Below are 17,398 nucleotides of genomic sequence, written 5' to 3' on the forward strand. Positions count from 1 at the left end.
TCATTCTCTCACTCTCGCTCTCTCTCTCAAATAAATAAATAAAATCTTAAAAAAAAATTCTTAAAAAAAAAAAAAAAAGCATGTCCATCCACACACATAATGACTTTATAATTAATCAAAATGCAATTACCACTGTGATATTAGAACAAATATATGTTAAGTTACATAATATGTTTATATGTTAATCTAAGAAGGATATAAAATTATATGTATACCATAACTGTAAAAAAATGGAGATAAAAAAGGCAAGGTATTCACAAAAAATGATAACAGTTACATTGAGTTAGTGAGATTATGGGTAAATTATTATTATTCTTTTTTAAGATTTTATCTATTTATTTATTTGAGAGAGAGAGAGAGCGTGCATGAGCAGGGCGGAGGGGCAGAGGGAGAGGGAAAAGCAGACTCCCCGCCGAGCAGGGAGCCCGACGCGGGACTCGATTCCAGGACCCTGAGATCACAACCCGAGCTGAAGGCAGACACCCAACCAACTGAGCCGCCCCAGATTATGGGTAAATTATTACCCAATTTTCTTTCTTTCTTTCTTTTTTTTTTTAAAGATTTATTTCTTTTTTTTTTTTAAGATTTATTTCTTTATTTGAGAGAGAGCGAGAGCATGTGCACATGAGTGTGTTGAGGAGCAGAGGGAGAGAATCTTTCAAGCAGACTCCCCCAAGCAGGGCGGGATCTTATGACCCTGAGATCATGACCTGAGCTAAAACCAAGAGGCAGACGCTCAACTGACTGTGTCACCCAGGCACCCCAATTATTACCCAATTTTCCTTGTTGCTGTTACATTACTTCCAAAGTTTAAAAAAACCAAAGTTCACCTATTAGTAATGAGAATGAATGTCATTAACTGAGGTAAGACAGTTTTAAGATGGTTTAACCATTGGGGCACCTGGGTGGCTCAGTGAGCTGAGCGGCCAACTCCTGGTTTCGATTCAGGTCGTGATCTCATGGGTTGTGGGATCAAGCCCTGCGCTGGGCTCCCCGCTCACTAGAGAGCCTGCTCGACATTCTCTCTCCCTCTGTCCTTCTGCCTGCTCACACACACACACATACACACTCTCTCTCGAATAAATAAATCTGAAAAAAAAAAGGCTTAACTATATGGAAAATTATCTATGAGATACTCTAAGTACCTGGAAAACAAAGCACCTCCCCTATGGGAAAAGAAAAGGCTGTCATGGGCATTCTTTCTTTTGGGGAGAAGCTGTTTCAAGTCCCACTGCCCTAGATGGACAACTTTTTAGTACACAAAGAAAAGTGTTGAGAGGCTTCGGTCTATACGTGTCTTCTGAGAACCTAGCACTAATCAAGCAACAATTGAGCATTCATTATATGTAAGGTAGATTAATGCATTCCAAAAGACAAACACACATAATCATGTGTCTCCTTCCGGTGGGTGGAAGAAAATCGCTTTCTATACATTTAAACCCACCACATCCTGTGGGCTGCAGAGGATCTGAAGCATGTACCTGTGCTCCATGTAGCAGCTCAGGGGCTCCACGCACACCGTGATGGCACCAATGGTGAAGGAGGACTTGACCTTTGAGTCTGGATGGGTCTGCAGGGCCTGGACGACATCAATAACATCTGTGTAGCTGGGAGAAAAAAGAGAAAGATTAGCTTACTGACTGGGGCCGCAGAATGCTGAGGGGCTGAGTGAGCAAGGGTGGAAAGAAAACCACAAGGAGGAGCCTGTGACTGGGTTCGTTGGGGTCACCCCACTTAATGATTTAGAGCCCCTCCCTGCATTCCACAAGGTTTCTGCATCCCCAAACCTCATTAGTACTCCTAACTGTGCAAGAGTGAATGGAAGAATCCCCCACCACTTCTAGGAGTAAAGGGACGCCTGCAGATGACCCTGGCGCTCTAAGGGTGGGAGTTGGTGTCCTTAGGCCTGTTTTCCAATCATTTTAGGAGCTCTTGGGTTGGTCTATTTCCTTTAATAGCTTTTTCTCTCCTTCTGCCTCACAGAACATGCAGACAGGAGAGAAACAGGGAGCACCCCTGTAGGTCAGCAGATACATGTCAAACCCCACCTGCATTTCTATTTCCTGCCTGGAACTCCCTCCAAACTCCAGACTTCCAGAGCCAATTTCAAGGAAATGGAACAAATAATCCTAAAATTTGTATGGAGCTAATTTAATATTTTCAGTTAGAACTTAACATGTTCATGATTCAATTTCCCATGCCTGTTCCTCCCAAGGCCTTGTCCTTCTCAGCAGAGGGGACTCCATTCTTTCAGCTGCTAGGCCAAAAAATTTGTTTGGAGTCGTCACTGACTCAACTTTTTCTCAATTTTCAAGATATAACTAGAATAAGATTGCGGCTCACATTCTCCCACTACTACTGGATCCATACTGTTACCATCTCTTGCAGACTACCCCACAGCCTCCTCACTGGCCTCCCTGCTTCTGTCCCTGCCCCTGCCCAACCTGTTTTCAACAGAGAAGCCAGAGAGATCGTGCTAAGTCACTGAGTCAGTGGCTTCCATCCCACTCAGCGTCAAAGCTTTTAAAGCCCTTACAACAGCCCCCACAGCTGTCTATGATCTGACTTCTATACGGGAGGAGTTTCTCCTCCTACTATTCCTTCCCTTACTTGACTCTGTCTAAGCACTGTGACCTCCTGGCTCTTCCCTGAACATGCCAGGCATATTTCCACCCTGGCACTCCCTGTCCTCTCTCCTGTGATGCTGTTTTCCTCAAATGTCTGCCAGGCTTGCTCCCTTCAGTTCTCTGCTCAAATGGCATCTTGAGAGAGGTACCCTGTGACTTCCTACAGCCTATGTGATATAGCAACCCTCCTTCTGCACAACCTGCCCCCGCCCCAATTCTTCCTTATGGCACTGAACATCAGCTACATACACTGTATTTTCTCATTTATTTGTTTATAGTGTCTCTGCAGTAATAGCGTAAAGTGGTTGTTGAATGGTATAATCTGTGGTGCCTAAGCAGGACAGATGAATGAACTGGATGTTCAATCCTGGGTATACTCATGGCCACTCCAACAAGGGGCCTCCACTCTTTACCTTGTAGAGAACATTTTCCCAACTGACCCAGCCTATCACCAAAAGATCAGTTCCTACAGGAGGGAAGGCAAAATCTACAGGAGGGAAGGCAGCCTTGCTGATCATATGGGCCTGGGCCCTTGGGAAGCTAGTGGTGGTGCCTGGGGGGATAGGTACAGCCTGCCTGAGCCACTTCCTGAGTTCCTACAAATAACTCACCTGCAAAACAGCCCTTAGCTTTATCCGGGACTACGTTATTCACACCCCCACCCCCAGGTCTGCCTCAGTCTGACCAACTAGCAGTGCTTCAATCAAGAATACGGTGTGCCCGGTTCTAGAGCTCCCCCATGAGGGCCTGGCAGCCAGAGAGCTGTTAAAGTGAGCCCACTGCTCCCTGGTTTCTCCCCCTGCCTGGGCACGTGTGTGTATTGCCACATGGGGTTCTTTCTCCTGGTTCTGCAATGTCTGGTTAGGCCTGGATGCAGGAGAACCACCCACACTGCCTGCACTGCCAGGCCTCATGCGTACTTGTTAAGCGGGACTGACTGAAGCTTATATACTACTCCAAATCTCTTTGTGGTCATGTTTACCAGATTTAACTCTCCTGGTTAAGCGCCCCAGCCTTGCTCCTAAGCATTAGCTTTCCCCCTCTTCTAAAAATAAAATTTGGAAGCTTTTTATTTTCCATGTTTGGTATGAGCCTAGAGACTCATTTCTTAGGACCGAAAAGAACTGAAAGATTTACCAATCCTGTAGATTTTGGTCATTTTAATACCATGGGTTATCCTTTAGAGAGAGTGGCTAGAGAATTCCCAAGTTTTTCAGAGCATTCCATTCAATGGAAAAAGGCTGGAGTGAAAATAGGCCCCAAAGTCCTTGGTGAGACCAGTGCATCTGGGCACTGCAACCAGGAACTGCTGTGGCAAGGGAAGAGGCTCTTGGTGTCACTCACTGTACCTGCTGGGACAGGGAGGTTGCTAGACCCTCCCTCCCTCCCCAGCCCTTGCCCTATAATCATCCTGGCCAGGGCCTCCGAACAGGAGGAAGCAGGCCTCACTACAGAAGGAAGCACACTGCTCCAGCTACCAGAGTTTGTACTTGACCACTTTGGCTAAACTGCCTCGAATGCGTGATGAAGGCAAAAAAACCTGGCTTTTCATGTTTGCCTCTTTCTTGTCAGTTCTCTCTTTATTAAAAATAAAAGCAAAACAACAAAACAAAATAAAACCCCTGCAGGACTTTAACTTTCTTTCTTTTTAAACAACAGATATCCTATTCAAGTGTCCTTTGGCCTCTGTTTTATGTTTGCAATTTAAGCCTACAATTTGGGCATGTGTTTTAGATTAATTCAACTTTTGTTTTGAGAGAGACTTTGTTTATAAATATTTTAAATAATCTAAAGAATGATTTTACAATATTCTGGAGTATAAAGAAATACAATCCCTCAAATTCCTTAGAATTAATATTTTAAAATACAGATTTCCCCAGTTTTATGTATGTGTGTGTGTGCGTGTGTGTGTTTAAGTTCCAGACAATTCTGTCACCTGTGTAGGTTTCTATATCCATCCCACAGTCAAGGCACTGAACAGTTCCAACACCACCAGGATGCCTTGTGCTGCCTTTTTATAACCACGCCCACCTTCCTCCTGCCTCCCACTCCCATCCCTAACTCCAGGCAATCACCACTCTGTCCTCTATTTCTAAAATTTTATCATTTCAAAATACATTGATTTTATTTTTTATTTTTTTAAATATATATATATATATATTTTAAATATATATTTTTAAAGATTTTATTTATTTATTTAACAAAGACAGACACAGCGAGAGAGGAAACACAAGCAGGGGGAGTGGGAGAGGGAGAAACAGGCTCTCTGCTGAGCAGGGAGCCCGATGTGGGGCTCAATCCCAGGACCCTGGGATCATGACCTGAGCCGAAGGCAGATGCTTGATGACTGAGCCACCCAGGCGCCCCAAAAATATACTGATTCTAAAAACAACAACTCCACTGGATATCAAAGCTCAACACCACTGCCCCACTGCTGCAGTAAGCCAAATGGAACCAGGCCACTCTAGGGGCAAAAGAAAACTCTGCCTTATATCACAGCATTCCTCCAAGAATCCTATAAATGAAGATAAAAGCCACATTCAGGAAATACAATTCTCAATTTGAGAAGCCTCTGGAGTCTCCCTTTACCGGCAACCTCTCAATACTGGGTTCAAAGGTCCAGCCCCAAGGAGATGGTCATGCAAAAAGGAGGCTGCCATGAGCTCTCTGCTGAGCCTCAAAGAGAATGGGCCCAGCTTGTAAGAGCAGTGTCTTAGCGAGAGCCATAGCATTTAGTTGGTATTTCCACTTGAGCCCTTCGGGAAGTCTGAGGTCCCTAGCATCCCAGGACTGTGACTGGGCAAAGGCTGGGTCTGAGTACAACTCCAACTGGGCTAGTTATACACTGTCACTGCAATCCAGAGCAGACAGGGCAGCTGACACATTTGCAGATGAGCATTGTCAGAGACAAGGGGTTAATGATGCTCTCTCAAGTGACGGAAGATGGCAATGCCCTACACAATGTCAAACTGCTGAATTTGACTCCAGGTCCACATCCCCAATGACTCTCAACTTTGGCAGGGGCCAATCTATTCCTTTGACCATTAGAAGCAATGGAAAACCCAAAACGGGCGCCTGGGTGGCTCATTTCATTGAGTGTCTGACTCTTTTTTTTTTTTTTTTAAAGATTTTATTTATTTATTTAACAGAGAGACACAGCGAGAGAGGGAACACAAGCAGGGGGAGTAGGAGAGGGAGAAGCAGGCTTCCTGCCAAGCAGGAAGCCCGATGCGGGGCTTGATCCCAAGACCCTAGGATCATGACCTGAGCCGAAGGCAGACACTTAACGACTGAGCCACCCAGGTGCCCCTGAGTGTCTGACTCTTGATTTTAGCCCAGGTCTTGATCTCAGGGTTGTGAGTTCAAGCCCTGCGTTGGGCTCTGGGCTGGGTATGGAGCCTACTTAAGAAAACAACAACACACACACACAAGTGGTTTCAAGCCTAGACTCTTGCTCTGTGGCTTCCATGACCTCAGCCCACAAGCAGGACAAAAGGTCTGAAGGAAGGGAAGCCCAGGGCAGGTGTGAGAACAAGGCCTGAAGGAGAGGAACGATGTCCTGGTGGGCTGGTGGGGTGCACAGTCCTGCCCGCCTCCAGCCTAAGAACCACCAGCCTGGCTTTTCTAAACTTCTCACCATCCACCCAGGAGACTCAACAGGGCTTTGGATCTGGGCCTACTCTTTACTGGAAACAATTAGCCAGTTGGACATAGTAATTATTATGAGCACAGAAAATATAGCATAGCATAAAAGCACTTTGTGAGAACTGCCAAAAGCTTCTGTATTACCAGCCATCGTGAAGACCACAGCCTGTGTTTTCCTGACCTGGCATGTTCTCCTCTGGGCTGGAGGGTAGTGGGCCTGCACAGAGCTCCTCTCTGGAAGGCCTTAGAATGGGTCAAGGTAAGCTCCTTGAAGCCTGGGTCCCTGAAGCAGTAGTACCCACTCTGTCAAATCTGTCCTCTGAGGGAGCTCCCTGCCCAGCTGGACTATTTATGCTCCCCACTGAGGGTCCCAGGAAACCTTCCTGGACCAGCCATCCTGGGGATGGTGGGGCTCAAGACTGCAGAGTGTGGGGGCTGTCTCTGCAACTCCACATGAGGAAGGACTGAAACAAATGGCAAAGGAAGAGGCTTAGGGATCACTATTCTTATAAGAATTATCAAAGAATCTTGCCCAGAAAATCTCTTCCCTAATTCTCTACCTTTTGGGGATACCATGATACTGAAACCAAACTTAGTTGTTTTTTTTTTTTTAATTTGACAGAGAGAGACAGTGAGAGAGGGAACACAAGCAGGGGGAGTGGGAGAGGGAGAAGCAGGCTCCCCGCTGAGCAGGGAGCCTGATGTGGGGCTTGATCCCAAGACCCTGGGATCATGACCCGAGCCGAAGGCAGATGCTTAACGACTGAGCCACCCAGGCGCCCCATCCAAACTTAATTTTTATTTAATTTTTTTTGGGGGGGGGAGGGTTGAGGGAGAGGAAGAGAGAGAATCTTAAGCAGGCTCCATGCCCAGTGTGGAGCCCGATGCAGGGCTTGATCTCACAACCCTGAGGTCATGACATGAGATGAAATCAAGAGTCAGACGGCTTAACTAACTGAGCCACCCAGGTGCTCTGAAACCAAACAGAAAACTTGTGTGCAAGCTACAGCAGCCACTCTGGGCCACGAGATAGCAACCAGAGTCCTTGCTTGTTTAAGGCCTCTCTGGGTAGTACAGACTCTGCTCATGAACATGTGGAGGTCGTTCTGTGCCCCAGGCTAGCCACATACAAAATAACAGTAATGGCAAGGTCATCACCATACCCCACTGTCCCCAGAAGACTTCTAGTACTCACCCTTGCAACACCACCAGCAGTCGGGTCTTTTTGCGGATGTAGGCTGACTGGCGGGCAGAGCGGTTCTGCTGAGCCTCCAGGACACTGGAAAGGTATCTTTGGAAGTGGGCAGCATGAAAACATTCGGAGCTATCCATGATTTGGCGGTATACCATCCACCTGGAAATGGCAAGTATAATCTCAGCCTGGGGGCCACCTGATGGCCTGGCCCCACAGGCTCAGCCAGGGGATCCAAATGTGACTGACCAGTACTCCCCACAGACATTCTGCCCAGTGACCCTGCACAGAAGAAAGCAATCCTGGCATCACAGAAACAGGCGGAGAGCACTGGGTGGGGAGCTCCGTATCCTGAAACCACTATCACTGGAACTTTTGATAGGAAATGCCTTGCCACAGGGAAAAAGGTCAGGTAAGCACATGACCATCAGTCAGACTTTGGAGTTGAGAAAGACTCCTTCTGAACAGGCAGTCATTTCCTGAAGGATCATCCAATAAAATGGTTTCAGTCTGGTGCTCAGTAAAACTCTTGCTAAGAAGTGAGCAGGGTGAAGAATTCAGACTAGTTCTACAACAAAAGCAATGGATACGAGGGAGGAACTGGCTAGCCACTTAGTACTTAGAAGAGGCCCAGTATTTCCCTAGCATGTCTCTAAAACCTGTCCAACCTCCCAAATCTCCCTGAACTCCCAGACTTCTAGGTGATTTCCACCTTCTCCATTCCCTATGGCCTCCTGCAAGATGCCTTACTTTGAGGTAGACTAACTAGATATTAAATGTCTGTTCAGTTAGCCAGGGTTGTTTAGTAATCTGCTGGCCATATGAACGTAATGGATGAATGATTTCCCCAATTCCCCTAAGCCGACATGTCCCAGCTGCACTGGAACTGACGCAGTCCCCTTGTGGTCAGGGATGGATCACATCTACCAGCTCCCAAGTTCTAACTACTCTCGTCCTGAATGGCCCTGCTGACGGGGCATACTCCCAGGCCTTTGCCTGTGCTGGTTCTGCTGCTACAGTGCTTGTTCCCAGATTTCCAAAGGTTCACTCCTCATTTCCTCAGGCCTCTGCTGAAATGTCCCCTTCTCAGTGAGGTCTTCCCTGAGCACCCAATTTAAAACTGCAATCCTTCCCCCAGCTCAAATTCCCTACACCCTTCTCTACTTTGTTTTCTCCATAGCACTTTTCACTAGCTAATATACTACTTTATCTGGTTAATCGTATTCCCAAACTAGAATGTAAGCTCCACAAGGGCAGAGACTTTCTAGTCTGTTTTGTTCATCTGTCACCCACACTTAGAACAGTGCCTGGCACACAGAAGTGCTCAGTACAAACGTGTTAAATGGATGGATGGCTACCGTGCTGATACCAGTCACACCAAAGGCCAGTACATGCTGAAGGTCTCCCAGTGCCTATGGGGCCCAGGCACAGAATCCCTTTCCCCAAAGCAAAGGCGGCAGCCATACTAACCTGCCATATTCCTTATGCAGAGTGACCAGAAAAGCACAGAGCTCGCTAGCATGACAGCCTGGGAGACCAGTTACAATGCTGATAATTACCTACATGAAAGAAAAGTCATGTGGGTTTGTCATCCAACTGGGAGATGGCGTTGTGTAAAAGGTTAAGAGAACTGACTTCTGGAGCCAGGTTCTGTGGGTCTGAACCTAGGCACCAGCACTCACCTAGCTATGTGACCTTGGGCTAACAACAGAACCTATCTTGCAGGGTGGATGTGATGATTAACTGAGTTAATATATGTGTGTGTTAATATATAAGTGCTTAGAACAGTGTGTGGCACATAGCAAACACCATATAAAATGTAGTGTTACTAATACAATTTCCATGGAGCAGGTTTGACTAGATCAGTTAAAATACAACGGAAAACACTGGGCAGAAAGGAGGTCTGAGACAAAATGTCATGGGCTAAAAAACTGGTGTGGTAAGTAAGCTCAGCGAAGGAGAGGAGTGGCATGGGGATATTTCCGCCTGGCTTCCCAATCCGTCCAAACTGCATGGCCTGAGCTAAGGAAACAAACGGGGTGTAGGAAGCACTCCTGAGTCTTGACTAGGAGAAGAGGAGCAGGCTGAACTGTCCTAGCCGTAGCACACAATCAAATGAAAACAGGGCCCTCTGCAGGTATGTATTCCGAAACAACTTGAAGAAATCCCCTGACAGAGCAGAGGTCGAGCAGGGGAGGAAAGGAACCAGGTAATCACTGAATGGTATTGATGTAAATGACATAGCATGTGTTTTCTTTCACAATACACAAGACTCACTGGGAAGAGGCCTGGTCACAGATAACTTAGACTAAAGCTCAGCTTGGTGGCACTTATCACTTGAGCTGGTTACATCAGCAGAGGGAACCCTCCTCTTTTCTGGGAACCAGTTCTCCTTCCTCCCCTCTGACCAGGCCCCTACCCTGTATCCCTTTCTGCTCCTGCATGCAGTACTCCATGTAACTTTTTGTTTATCCTCCTCCTCACCTTGGTTCCTATTCCTCATCGCCCAGGCCCCTGCCTCTCAAATCACAGCACATGTGCTTATATCCAGACACCATCTTACTTTAAGGCCTGTCCTACAGCAGCCTTTTAATAAAATATAAGAGGTAGGCATTTTATTTTTAAACTCTTGCCTAAGGGAAAATCAAGGCTTCTAATTGCTTAGTGCTCCTATTATCTTTTGCAGCTGAGTATCTTCTAGGTTTGCATATAAATAATGCCCTGAGCGTATTATGACATTTGGTTCTGAAGAAATGGTGGGAGGGGTAATGAGGAGGGGCATGTGAGATGGGAGCGGATTAAAATCTACTCTTGGGAAGACAAGGTTTATAAAATATCACCTTACCCTGGTGATGCCAGCAAGGCCCAACTAATAAGGCCCTTCCTCTTATTAAGCTCAATGTGTAACCCACTGCCAGGTAAGGCCTTGTCACAGACAGAAAGAGCTGATGGCACGAGAGCACTGAGCAAGAATTTGAAAGACATAGAGAAGCCAGGGGAGGCACGGCAAGGGGCCAGGGCTTTATGGCTGCTGTTGGGCTTGGCTGGGGTCACTGCAGATGCCTGTACACACTCACTACATAGAGCAGGTTTCATGTGTATTATTCTATCAGTATCCTAGGAGGTGGAGAGTCTTATGAAAGGGACTCTGCTTGAGCTCTTTTTGTTAACTGACACAGAAGATCCAAGGGCAGCCTATTGGGATTATCTTCCTGTGAATTCCCAGCATATTTGCTGAGCTGCTGTACCTTGTCATTTTCTACTCGGTAAGTAGGATTGATTTCAGCTTGCTGCAGCAGGACAGGGAGATGGGTCCTCATCACAGGCTCCTGACTAATGCTGCTGATGGCGAAATGCTGAAGAAACCTAGAAAAACAAAGACAATGCTATTATGTTACCATCACCAGCCTTGCCTGAATGTTCTCTTTCACATGAGAAACTCATTTAATTGCTAAAAAAGAAACCTTAGAGAGATTCACTCCACAGAATAAAATTGTACATGGTGTCACTACTACCTTTTACACTGATCCCTAAGAAGCTATGAAGAAAAAGGAGCTTAGAAAGGACCAACACTGAGGTTTCCGACATTTCAAAAGCTACAACATTAAACATCTATAAACAGAAAACTGGAGCTCACCAGTCTAGCTCTGGAAGTTTGGCTGGGAGTAGCTTTAGAGGACTCTGTTTCTCCCCAGCAGAATGGCCCAGGACACTGAAGAGCTTCTGGGCATTGGAGTGTCTGGAATATCAAAAGTTCATAGATTAGAACTCCATCTCCCTACAGCACACATACTTTACATAACTTGTTCTGATGCTTTCAAGCCAGAGTCCTGTGACACAGTCAACACTTCCAAAACAAGCATCTCACTGACTTGGAACACAATGCAGCATTAGTGTGTGAGGACGGGTGTGCCCACAGAGGAAGGTTCACCTGAAACCCTTGGTAATATTATGGGTTTCTGATTCTTGGTGGATTTCATCTCTCTTGACTTCTATTTCCCCAAGGGCACTGGCTACCTGCAAGGGAAGCGCTGAAATGACTGTACTGGCCCTTTCAGAAGCCAAGACCCCTGTGTTACATAACGTAAGTTGTCCTGCAGAGACAGCAGACACACACAGCTTCGGGAAACAAGCATAAACACTGAAGGCAGCCACTTACAATCTCTTTTGTTCCACAGATAATCCATCTTCCTGGATCACTTTTAAAGACAGCCCTGAGTTGGCCTGCTGTTGCCAGGGGGAGAAGACCTAAACAAAACAGAATTTGAGCAAAGAACACTTTAAACCCAACAACAGGATATGGAATCCACATGGGGATTTGATGGTTGTTGAAAATCTAGACTGTCAGTACAGAGAAACACCATCATAACAAACAAGTTTGTTTCAAAAATAGAGGCCTGCAGCAATTTTGTTCTGTATTTTTCAAAACTAGAATTTCTTTCTGGGTTCCTCTCCCAGGGACTCTGCTCCTTCAGAGGCCAGGAAGTACGGAGTAAGGTGTCAGGTAACACTGTTCTGGCAGTAGGGGCACGTTCTTCCCTGGGGACAGGACCAGAAGAAGGAGCGGTTCACGCAAGTCCTGCCTAGGGGCAGAGGGATGGCTGAAGAGAATGTAAAGGGCTCTCTCTCTGTGTTCCTGGATTGAAAGGACAAGCACAAAGAGGTAGGGAGGACCAGCACATGGACTAGGCTGAGATGCCACTCTGCAGCCAGGCCAGCTCCTCTCTCTTCCATGTTCGGTCAATCTGCCCTGAGAGAGGGACAGTCTCCTCACAGGCTGCGACAATCAGACCTTTCTGAACATTTTCCACCAGTCATGAGGCTGGCCATGTGTTTAACTTTGGCTATTGCTTGGTCTCTAAGTGGGTTGTATAATTCTTGGTAAGCTCCCCCTCATGCAATCTATACCGAGTGCCTATAACATGCAGCCTGCCAGGTGGGACCATTCACAAGGGGAGGGCCTGTGAACCATGGGAAGGGAGAGACTAGGGTGGGGTAGAGAGCTCTGATCCATTAGGTAGGGCCAAAGAATTCAATAAAGTAGCTAAAAGAAAAATGAGTCTAATTAGGATTTAAAGGGACAAAGAAGATTTGTCTTAGCAGCTAAAAAGCCTTCTGTTCAGTTCCTTTAGGTTCTCATCTCTCAATGGCAAAAGCACCATTCAAGGACCCAAGGGGATTAGAAGCAGCCATCTCCACCAGCCCTCCCAGCTCTGCCTCTCATCACCTCACTCTTAGCCCTGAGATGTGGCCTTACCATCTAAACTCCTAAGGAAAAAAAAGTAGTATTTGTTTTGCAGACTAATGATTGGTGTTACCTCTGAGTAAAATGCTTGGTATATCTTTGATTTGGGGAAAAGGGCAATCATCAGAAAATTGCTTGATCCATGGAAATGAATTGGGAGATGAGGAAGCAACGAGCTTTTGAAGTCTATCAGAAGGGCAGCAACAACACTTGTGGAATCCTAAAGAGAAAAAGATGGAGCATCAGTGAGAAAAGCCACTAGCATGACACTAGCCCTCACAATTATTGTCAGGACACATATGACGAATTTCACTGCAATTATTTTCACATTATGTGGTGTACTGGGGTCCCAATGATAGATGTGCTTTTCTAATACCCAGTTAAGGGAGATACAGAAGTATAAGGGTCTTTTCTCCTAAACTGAAAATGTCATCTTAAAATTCTTTCTGTAGTATCAATCCCTAATCAGATACATGATTTTTTAAAAAAGATTTATTTATTTTAGCAGGGGGAGGGAAGAGGGAGAGAGAGAAATCTTAAGCCGACTCCCCACCAAGCACAGAGACCAATGTGGGGCTCAATTTCACAACCCTGAGATCATGACCTGAGCTGAAATCAAGAGTTGGATGCCCAACTGACTGAGCCACCCAGGCGCCCCGATATACGATTCTTTTAAAAAGTTATCTCTATACCCAACATGGGGCTTGAACTCACGACCCCAGAATTGAGAGTCACATGCTCTACTGAGCCAGCCAGGCGACCCATGATTTGTAAATATTTTCTCCCATTTTGTGGGTTGTTTTTACTTTCTTGATACTGTATTTTGATGCACAGAAGTTTTCAATTTTGATGAAGTCCAATTTATATATTTTTTCTTTTGTTGTCTGTGTTTTTGGTGTTATAATCCAAGAAATCATTGCCTACTCCAAGGTCACGAGGACTTTACTCCTATGGGTTTTTTTTATTATTATTATTAACATATAATGTATTATTTGTTTCAGGGGTACAGGACTGTGATTCATCAGTCTTACACAATTCAGAGTGCTCACCACAACACACACCCTCCTCAATGTCCATCACCCAGCCACCCCATCCCTTCCACCCCCCACCATTCCAGCAGCCCTCAGTTTGTTTCCTGAGATTAAGAGTCTCTTATGGTTTGTCTCCCTCTCTGGTTTCGTCTTGTTTCATTTTTTCCTCTCTTTCCCTATGATGCTCTGCCTTGTTTCTTAAGTTCCGCATATCAGTGAGATCATATGATAATTGTCTTTCTCTGATTGACTTATTTCGTTTAGCATAATACCCTCCAGTTCCATCCACATCGTTGCAAATGGCTCCTATGTTTTCTTCTAAGAGTTTAATAGTGTTGGCTCTTACATTTAGGCCTATGCTCTATCTAAAACTAATGATGTAATGTATGGGGATTAACATAACAATAAAAAAAAATTAAAAAAAACAAAAAACAAAAAACATTTAGGCCTATGCTCCATTTAGGCCTAATTTGAATTAATTTTTTGTATATGGCATAAAGTAAGGATCTAACTTCGTTATTTTACATGTGGATGTCTAATTTTCCCAGCACCATTTGTGGAAAAGACCTTTGAATGATCTTGGCACCCTTGTTAAAAATCATTTGGCTACATATGTGAAGGTTGATTTCTGGGCTATTTTATTCCATTGGTCTATGTATCTGACTTTATGCCAATACCACACTGTTGTTTAATCACTATAGGTTTGTAGTAAGTTTTGAAATCAGGAAGTGTGAGTTTTCCAACTCTGTTCTTTTTTAAGATTATTTTGGCTACTTGGGGATACCCTAAGATTCATATGAATTTCAGGATGGGTTTTTCTACTTCTGTAAAAAATGTCATTGAATTTTGATAGGAATTGCATTGAATCTGTAGACTGCTTTGGTAGAATTGTGGTCTTAACAATGTTAAGTCTTCCTATCCACGAACATGGGATGTCTTCTCATTTATCTAGAACTTCTTTCATTTCTTTTTAATTTTTTTTTTTTTAAAGATTTTATTTATTTATTTGACAGAGACAGAGAGAGATGGAACACAAGCAGGGGAAGTGGGAGAGGGAGAAGCAGGCTCCCCGCCTAGCAGGGAGCCGGATGTGGGGCTCGATCCCAGAACCCTGGGATCATGACCTGAGCTGAAATCAAGAGTTGGACACTTAACTAAGCCACCCGAGGCACCCCCGTTTATATAACATTTTAGAACTGCAAACTGATTTACAGTGACGGAAAGCCAGAAGTGGAGGGAAAGAGGAATTGCAAAGGGCATTAGAAAACTTTAGGGGTGATGAAAGTTGTCTGTATCTTGATTGTGACAGTGGTTTCATGAGTGTATACATCTGTCAAAACTTTAAATGGATATAGTTAATTGTATTTAAAGTATACGTCAATAAATTAAATTGTTGGCAAAAATATTTAAAATCCTTAAGTGGTCAAATCTGACAGACTTTTCCTTTAGAATTTCTTGTATCATTTCTAAGCTTACAAAGTTTTCCTGTCTCTGGAAAATTTTTATATTCCTCTTTCTTCTGGTGAAACTTAAAAATATTTAAAATATTTAATCTATCAGAAGTTTATTTTGATTTTTGATATGAGGTAAGAATCCATTCCCCCCTGCCCCAAGTTAGCTAACTTATTGTCCCAGCACTTGAACGATTCATCTTTTCTTCCTTCATCAACGTTTTCATCTAATAACGCCATCCATTCTGTCTTGTTGGCCTGCTTGCACTTTTGAACACCCTTCAAGGCAGCAGGTTCTATGTGGCAGAAAGAATTTTCTCTGAATTGTTCACAGAACTTATTTTCTGAGCCACCTGACCATACCACCTCACCTAGTCTCTGTCTTGACTCCCAAACAGGCTGGTTTTGAGGCTGAAACCAAACACAGTAGCGGGCCTGCCCTCCACTCTAGTGTCATACTGAGATGAGTTGTGCCGTGGCCAGGAGAAAAGCCTAGGGAGAACTCATAGTTGCCTTCTTCCTTGTAAGGGGAGCAGAAAGTGTTAAACAAACTGGTGAAGTTAAAGGGTGGTTCTGGGGGTGTAACTTTCACAGAGGTGGAGGGGAAGTCTGGGTGTGTCAGGGGGGTGGGGCTGAGCCCTCATGGGGAAAGTGAGCCATTTCTCTTCTCTCTGGCTCACTTATAATTCTTTCTCACGCTAATGGATGAACAGAGCCCCATCAACGTTAGAGGAACAGCTTCTTTCCAGTTCTTAAGTGGGTGAGCCTTTGTGTCCCTGGGCGGGAGGGGGGCCATTTAAGGCCTTCTTCAGCCTACTTTCTGGTCCTCTTTGGGATGAGTTAATTGGGCATGGGTAGCCCTCCTGACCCAGAACTCTTATCTAGCTAAGCCCTTTACGGAGCAGTGAGGTTGACAATTGGACAGGCCTCTCCATGAACTCCCTGCCTGCCTGCCTCAAGGGCAATGCTGGTTCCTGACATCCTGTCCCACGGTGGTGGAGCAGGGACAGGGAGTTATGTGGTTTTTGTCTCAGAAGTGTTGAGTATCCTTCTGAACAACAAAGCCATGGACTGATAAAACACCTACCCCATCATAGAAGGAAATGGCATTCATGTGATCCTTGGAAAGGACGATACTTCCGTGATGACGGTGAGAAAACAGAAGACCACTAGAGAAGAATTGCACTTTCCCTGGAAGGAAAAGAGAGCTGGTCAGAGCTGGAGGGCTGGACCCTGGGGGCCAGATCCCAGTGTCCTTGCAGGTGCCAGGGGACACCACACTGGTAACTAGAGACTAGTACCTGTAATGCTTAAGTTACACGGTTTTTATGCTGAGTCCTGTGCTCTGGGGAAGCCAATGTACACTCCTGAAGCTTCAGAGATAAATGAGGCATCACAGTCTTTGCATAAGAATTAGAAAAAAACAAGTGAATAAGTTATCAGCTGCTAGGAGAGAGGCAAAATTCACATTCACTTGTGGGTGTCTTCCAGGGAAACAGACTGAAAAAGACTTTGGGTATGTCTGCTCTACCACTGAGTTTATAGACTCTTCTTTCTCCTATTTTGGCAGAAGCTGGCTTGGCTCTAAAGAGACTACCACATCCCTCACTAAAAGCCCAGCAAGGAGCACTAGGGACTCAGGTAAAGGACTGATGAAGGGACCTAAGGGTCCCTGTGCCCAGCAAAGGAACATCTGAGTTAGATAATAGGGGATTCTATAGACACTAGAGGCCTGCTGCTCTACATTCACAAGAACAAGATGGGTGGGATGTGGACAATGGATGTGGCTTCCTCAGTTCAAGGATTCAGGTCCAAGGAGAGCTGCTGTTTCCTGGGCGGCCAAGGTCATACAGAATAGCTCATTATGGGCCCTAGGGGGCAGACCAAAGAAAGGATAGACACCTAAGGTGACAGGTGTTAAGACTGGGCTTGCTTTGGAGACTTAAATGAAACACCCAGAGTACCCATAAAACTGCTGGGTAAAGCTGCTCTCTGGAGCTGGTCCAAGCTATATCCTTTCTGTTCTTTAATAGCCTTTCTTTCTTTGTTTTCACAACTGTAGAAGAGACAAAGTACTTCTTGGAGTTCAAGGCACAAGCTTGGTAATAGTGTTATCAATACCTAACTGCTAAGACAGAGGACAGAAGACAAGAAGACGGACTGATTCCTTGAGATGTAGCACTAGGAAGTTAGCCCCAAAGTTCTGG

General features: G+C 45.2%; 1 protein-coding gene across 1 annotated transcript in view; it reads right to left on the reverse strand.

Moving 5' to 3' along the window:
* The window catches only part of CUNH20orf194 (chromosome unknown C20orf194 homolog), a 133,200-nt gene that overhangs the window by 34,199 nt on the left and 81,603 nt on the right, over positions 1 to 17,398 (reverse strand). The window contains exons 21-28 of the mRNA XM_032419913.1: positions 16,279 to 16,382; positions 12,783 to 12,929; positions 11,624 to 11,712; positions 11,102 to 11,203; positions 10,713 to 10,830; positions 8,935 to 9,023; positions 7,468 to 7,626; positions 1,482 to 1,607 (exon numbers count right to left, since the gene is read on the reverse strand). Of these exons, the coding sequence (XP_032275804.1) occupies positions 1,482 to 1,607; positions 7,468 to 7,626; positions 8,935 to 9,023; positions 10,713 to 10,830; positions 11,102 to 11,203; positions 11,624 to 11,712; positions 12,783 to 12,929; positions 16,279 to 16,382 (934 nt within the window). The remainder of the gene's footprint in view (positions 1 to 1,481; positions 1,608 to 7,467; positions 7,627 to 8,934; positions 9,024 to 10,712; positions 10,831 to 11,101; positions 11,204 to 11,623; positions 11,713 to 12,782; positions 12,930 to 16,278; positions 16,383 to 17,398) is intronic.

The sequence above is a fragment of the Phoca vitulina genome, unplaced genomic scaffold (assembly GCF_004348235.1).
Source record: "Phoca vitulina isolate PV1807 unplaced genomic scaffold, GSC_HSeal_1.0 scaffold22, whole genome shotgun sequence".
NCBI classification, from domain to species: domain Eukaryota; kingdom Metazoa; phylum Chordata; class Mammalia; order Carnivora; family Phocidae; genus Phoca; species Phoca vitulina.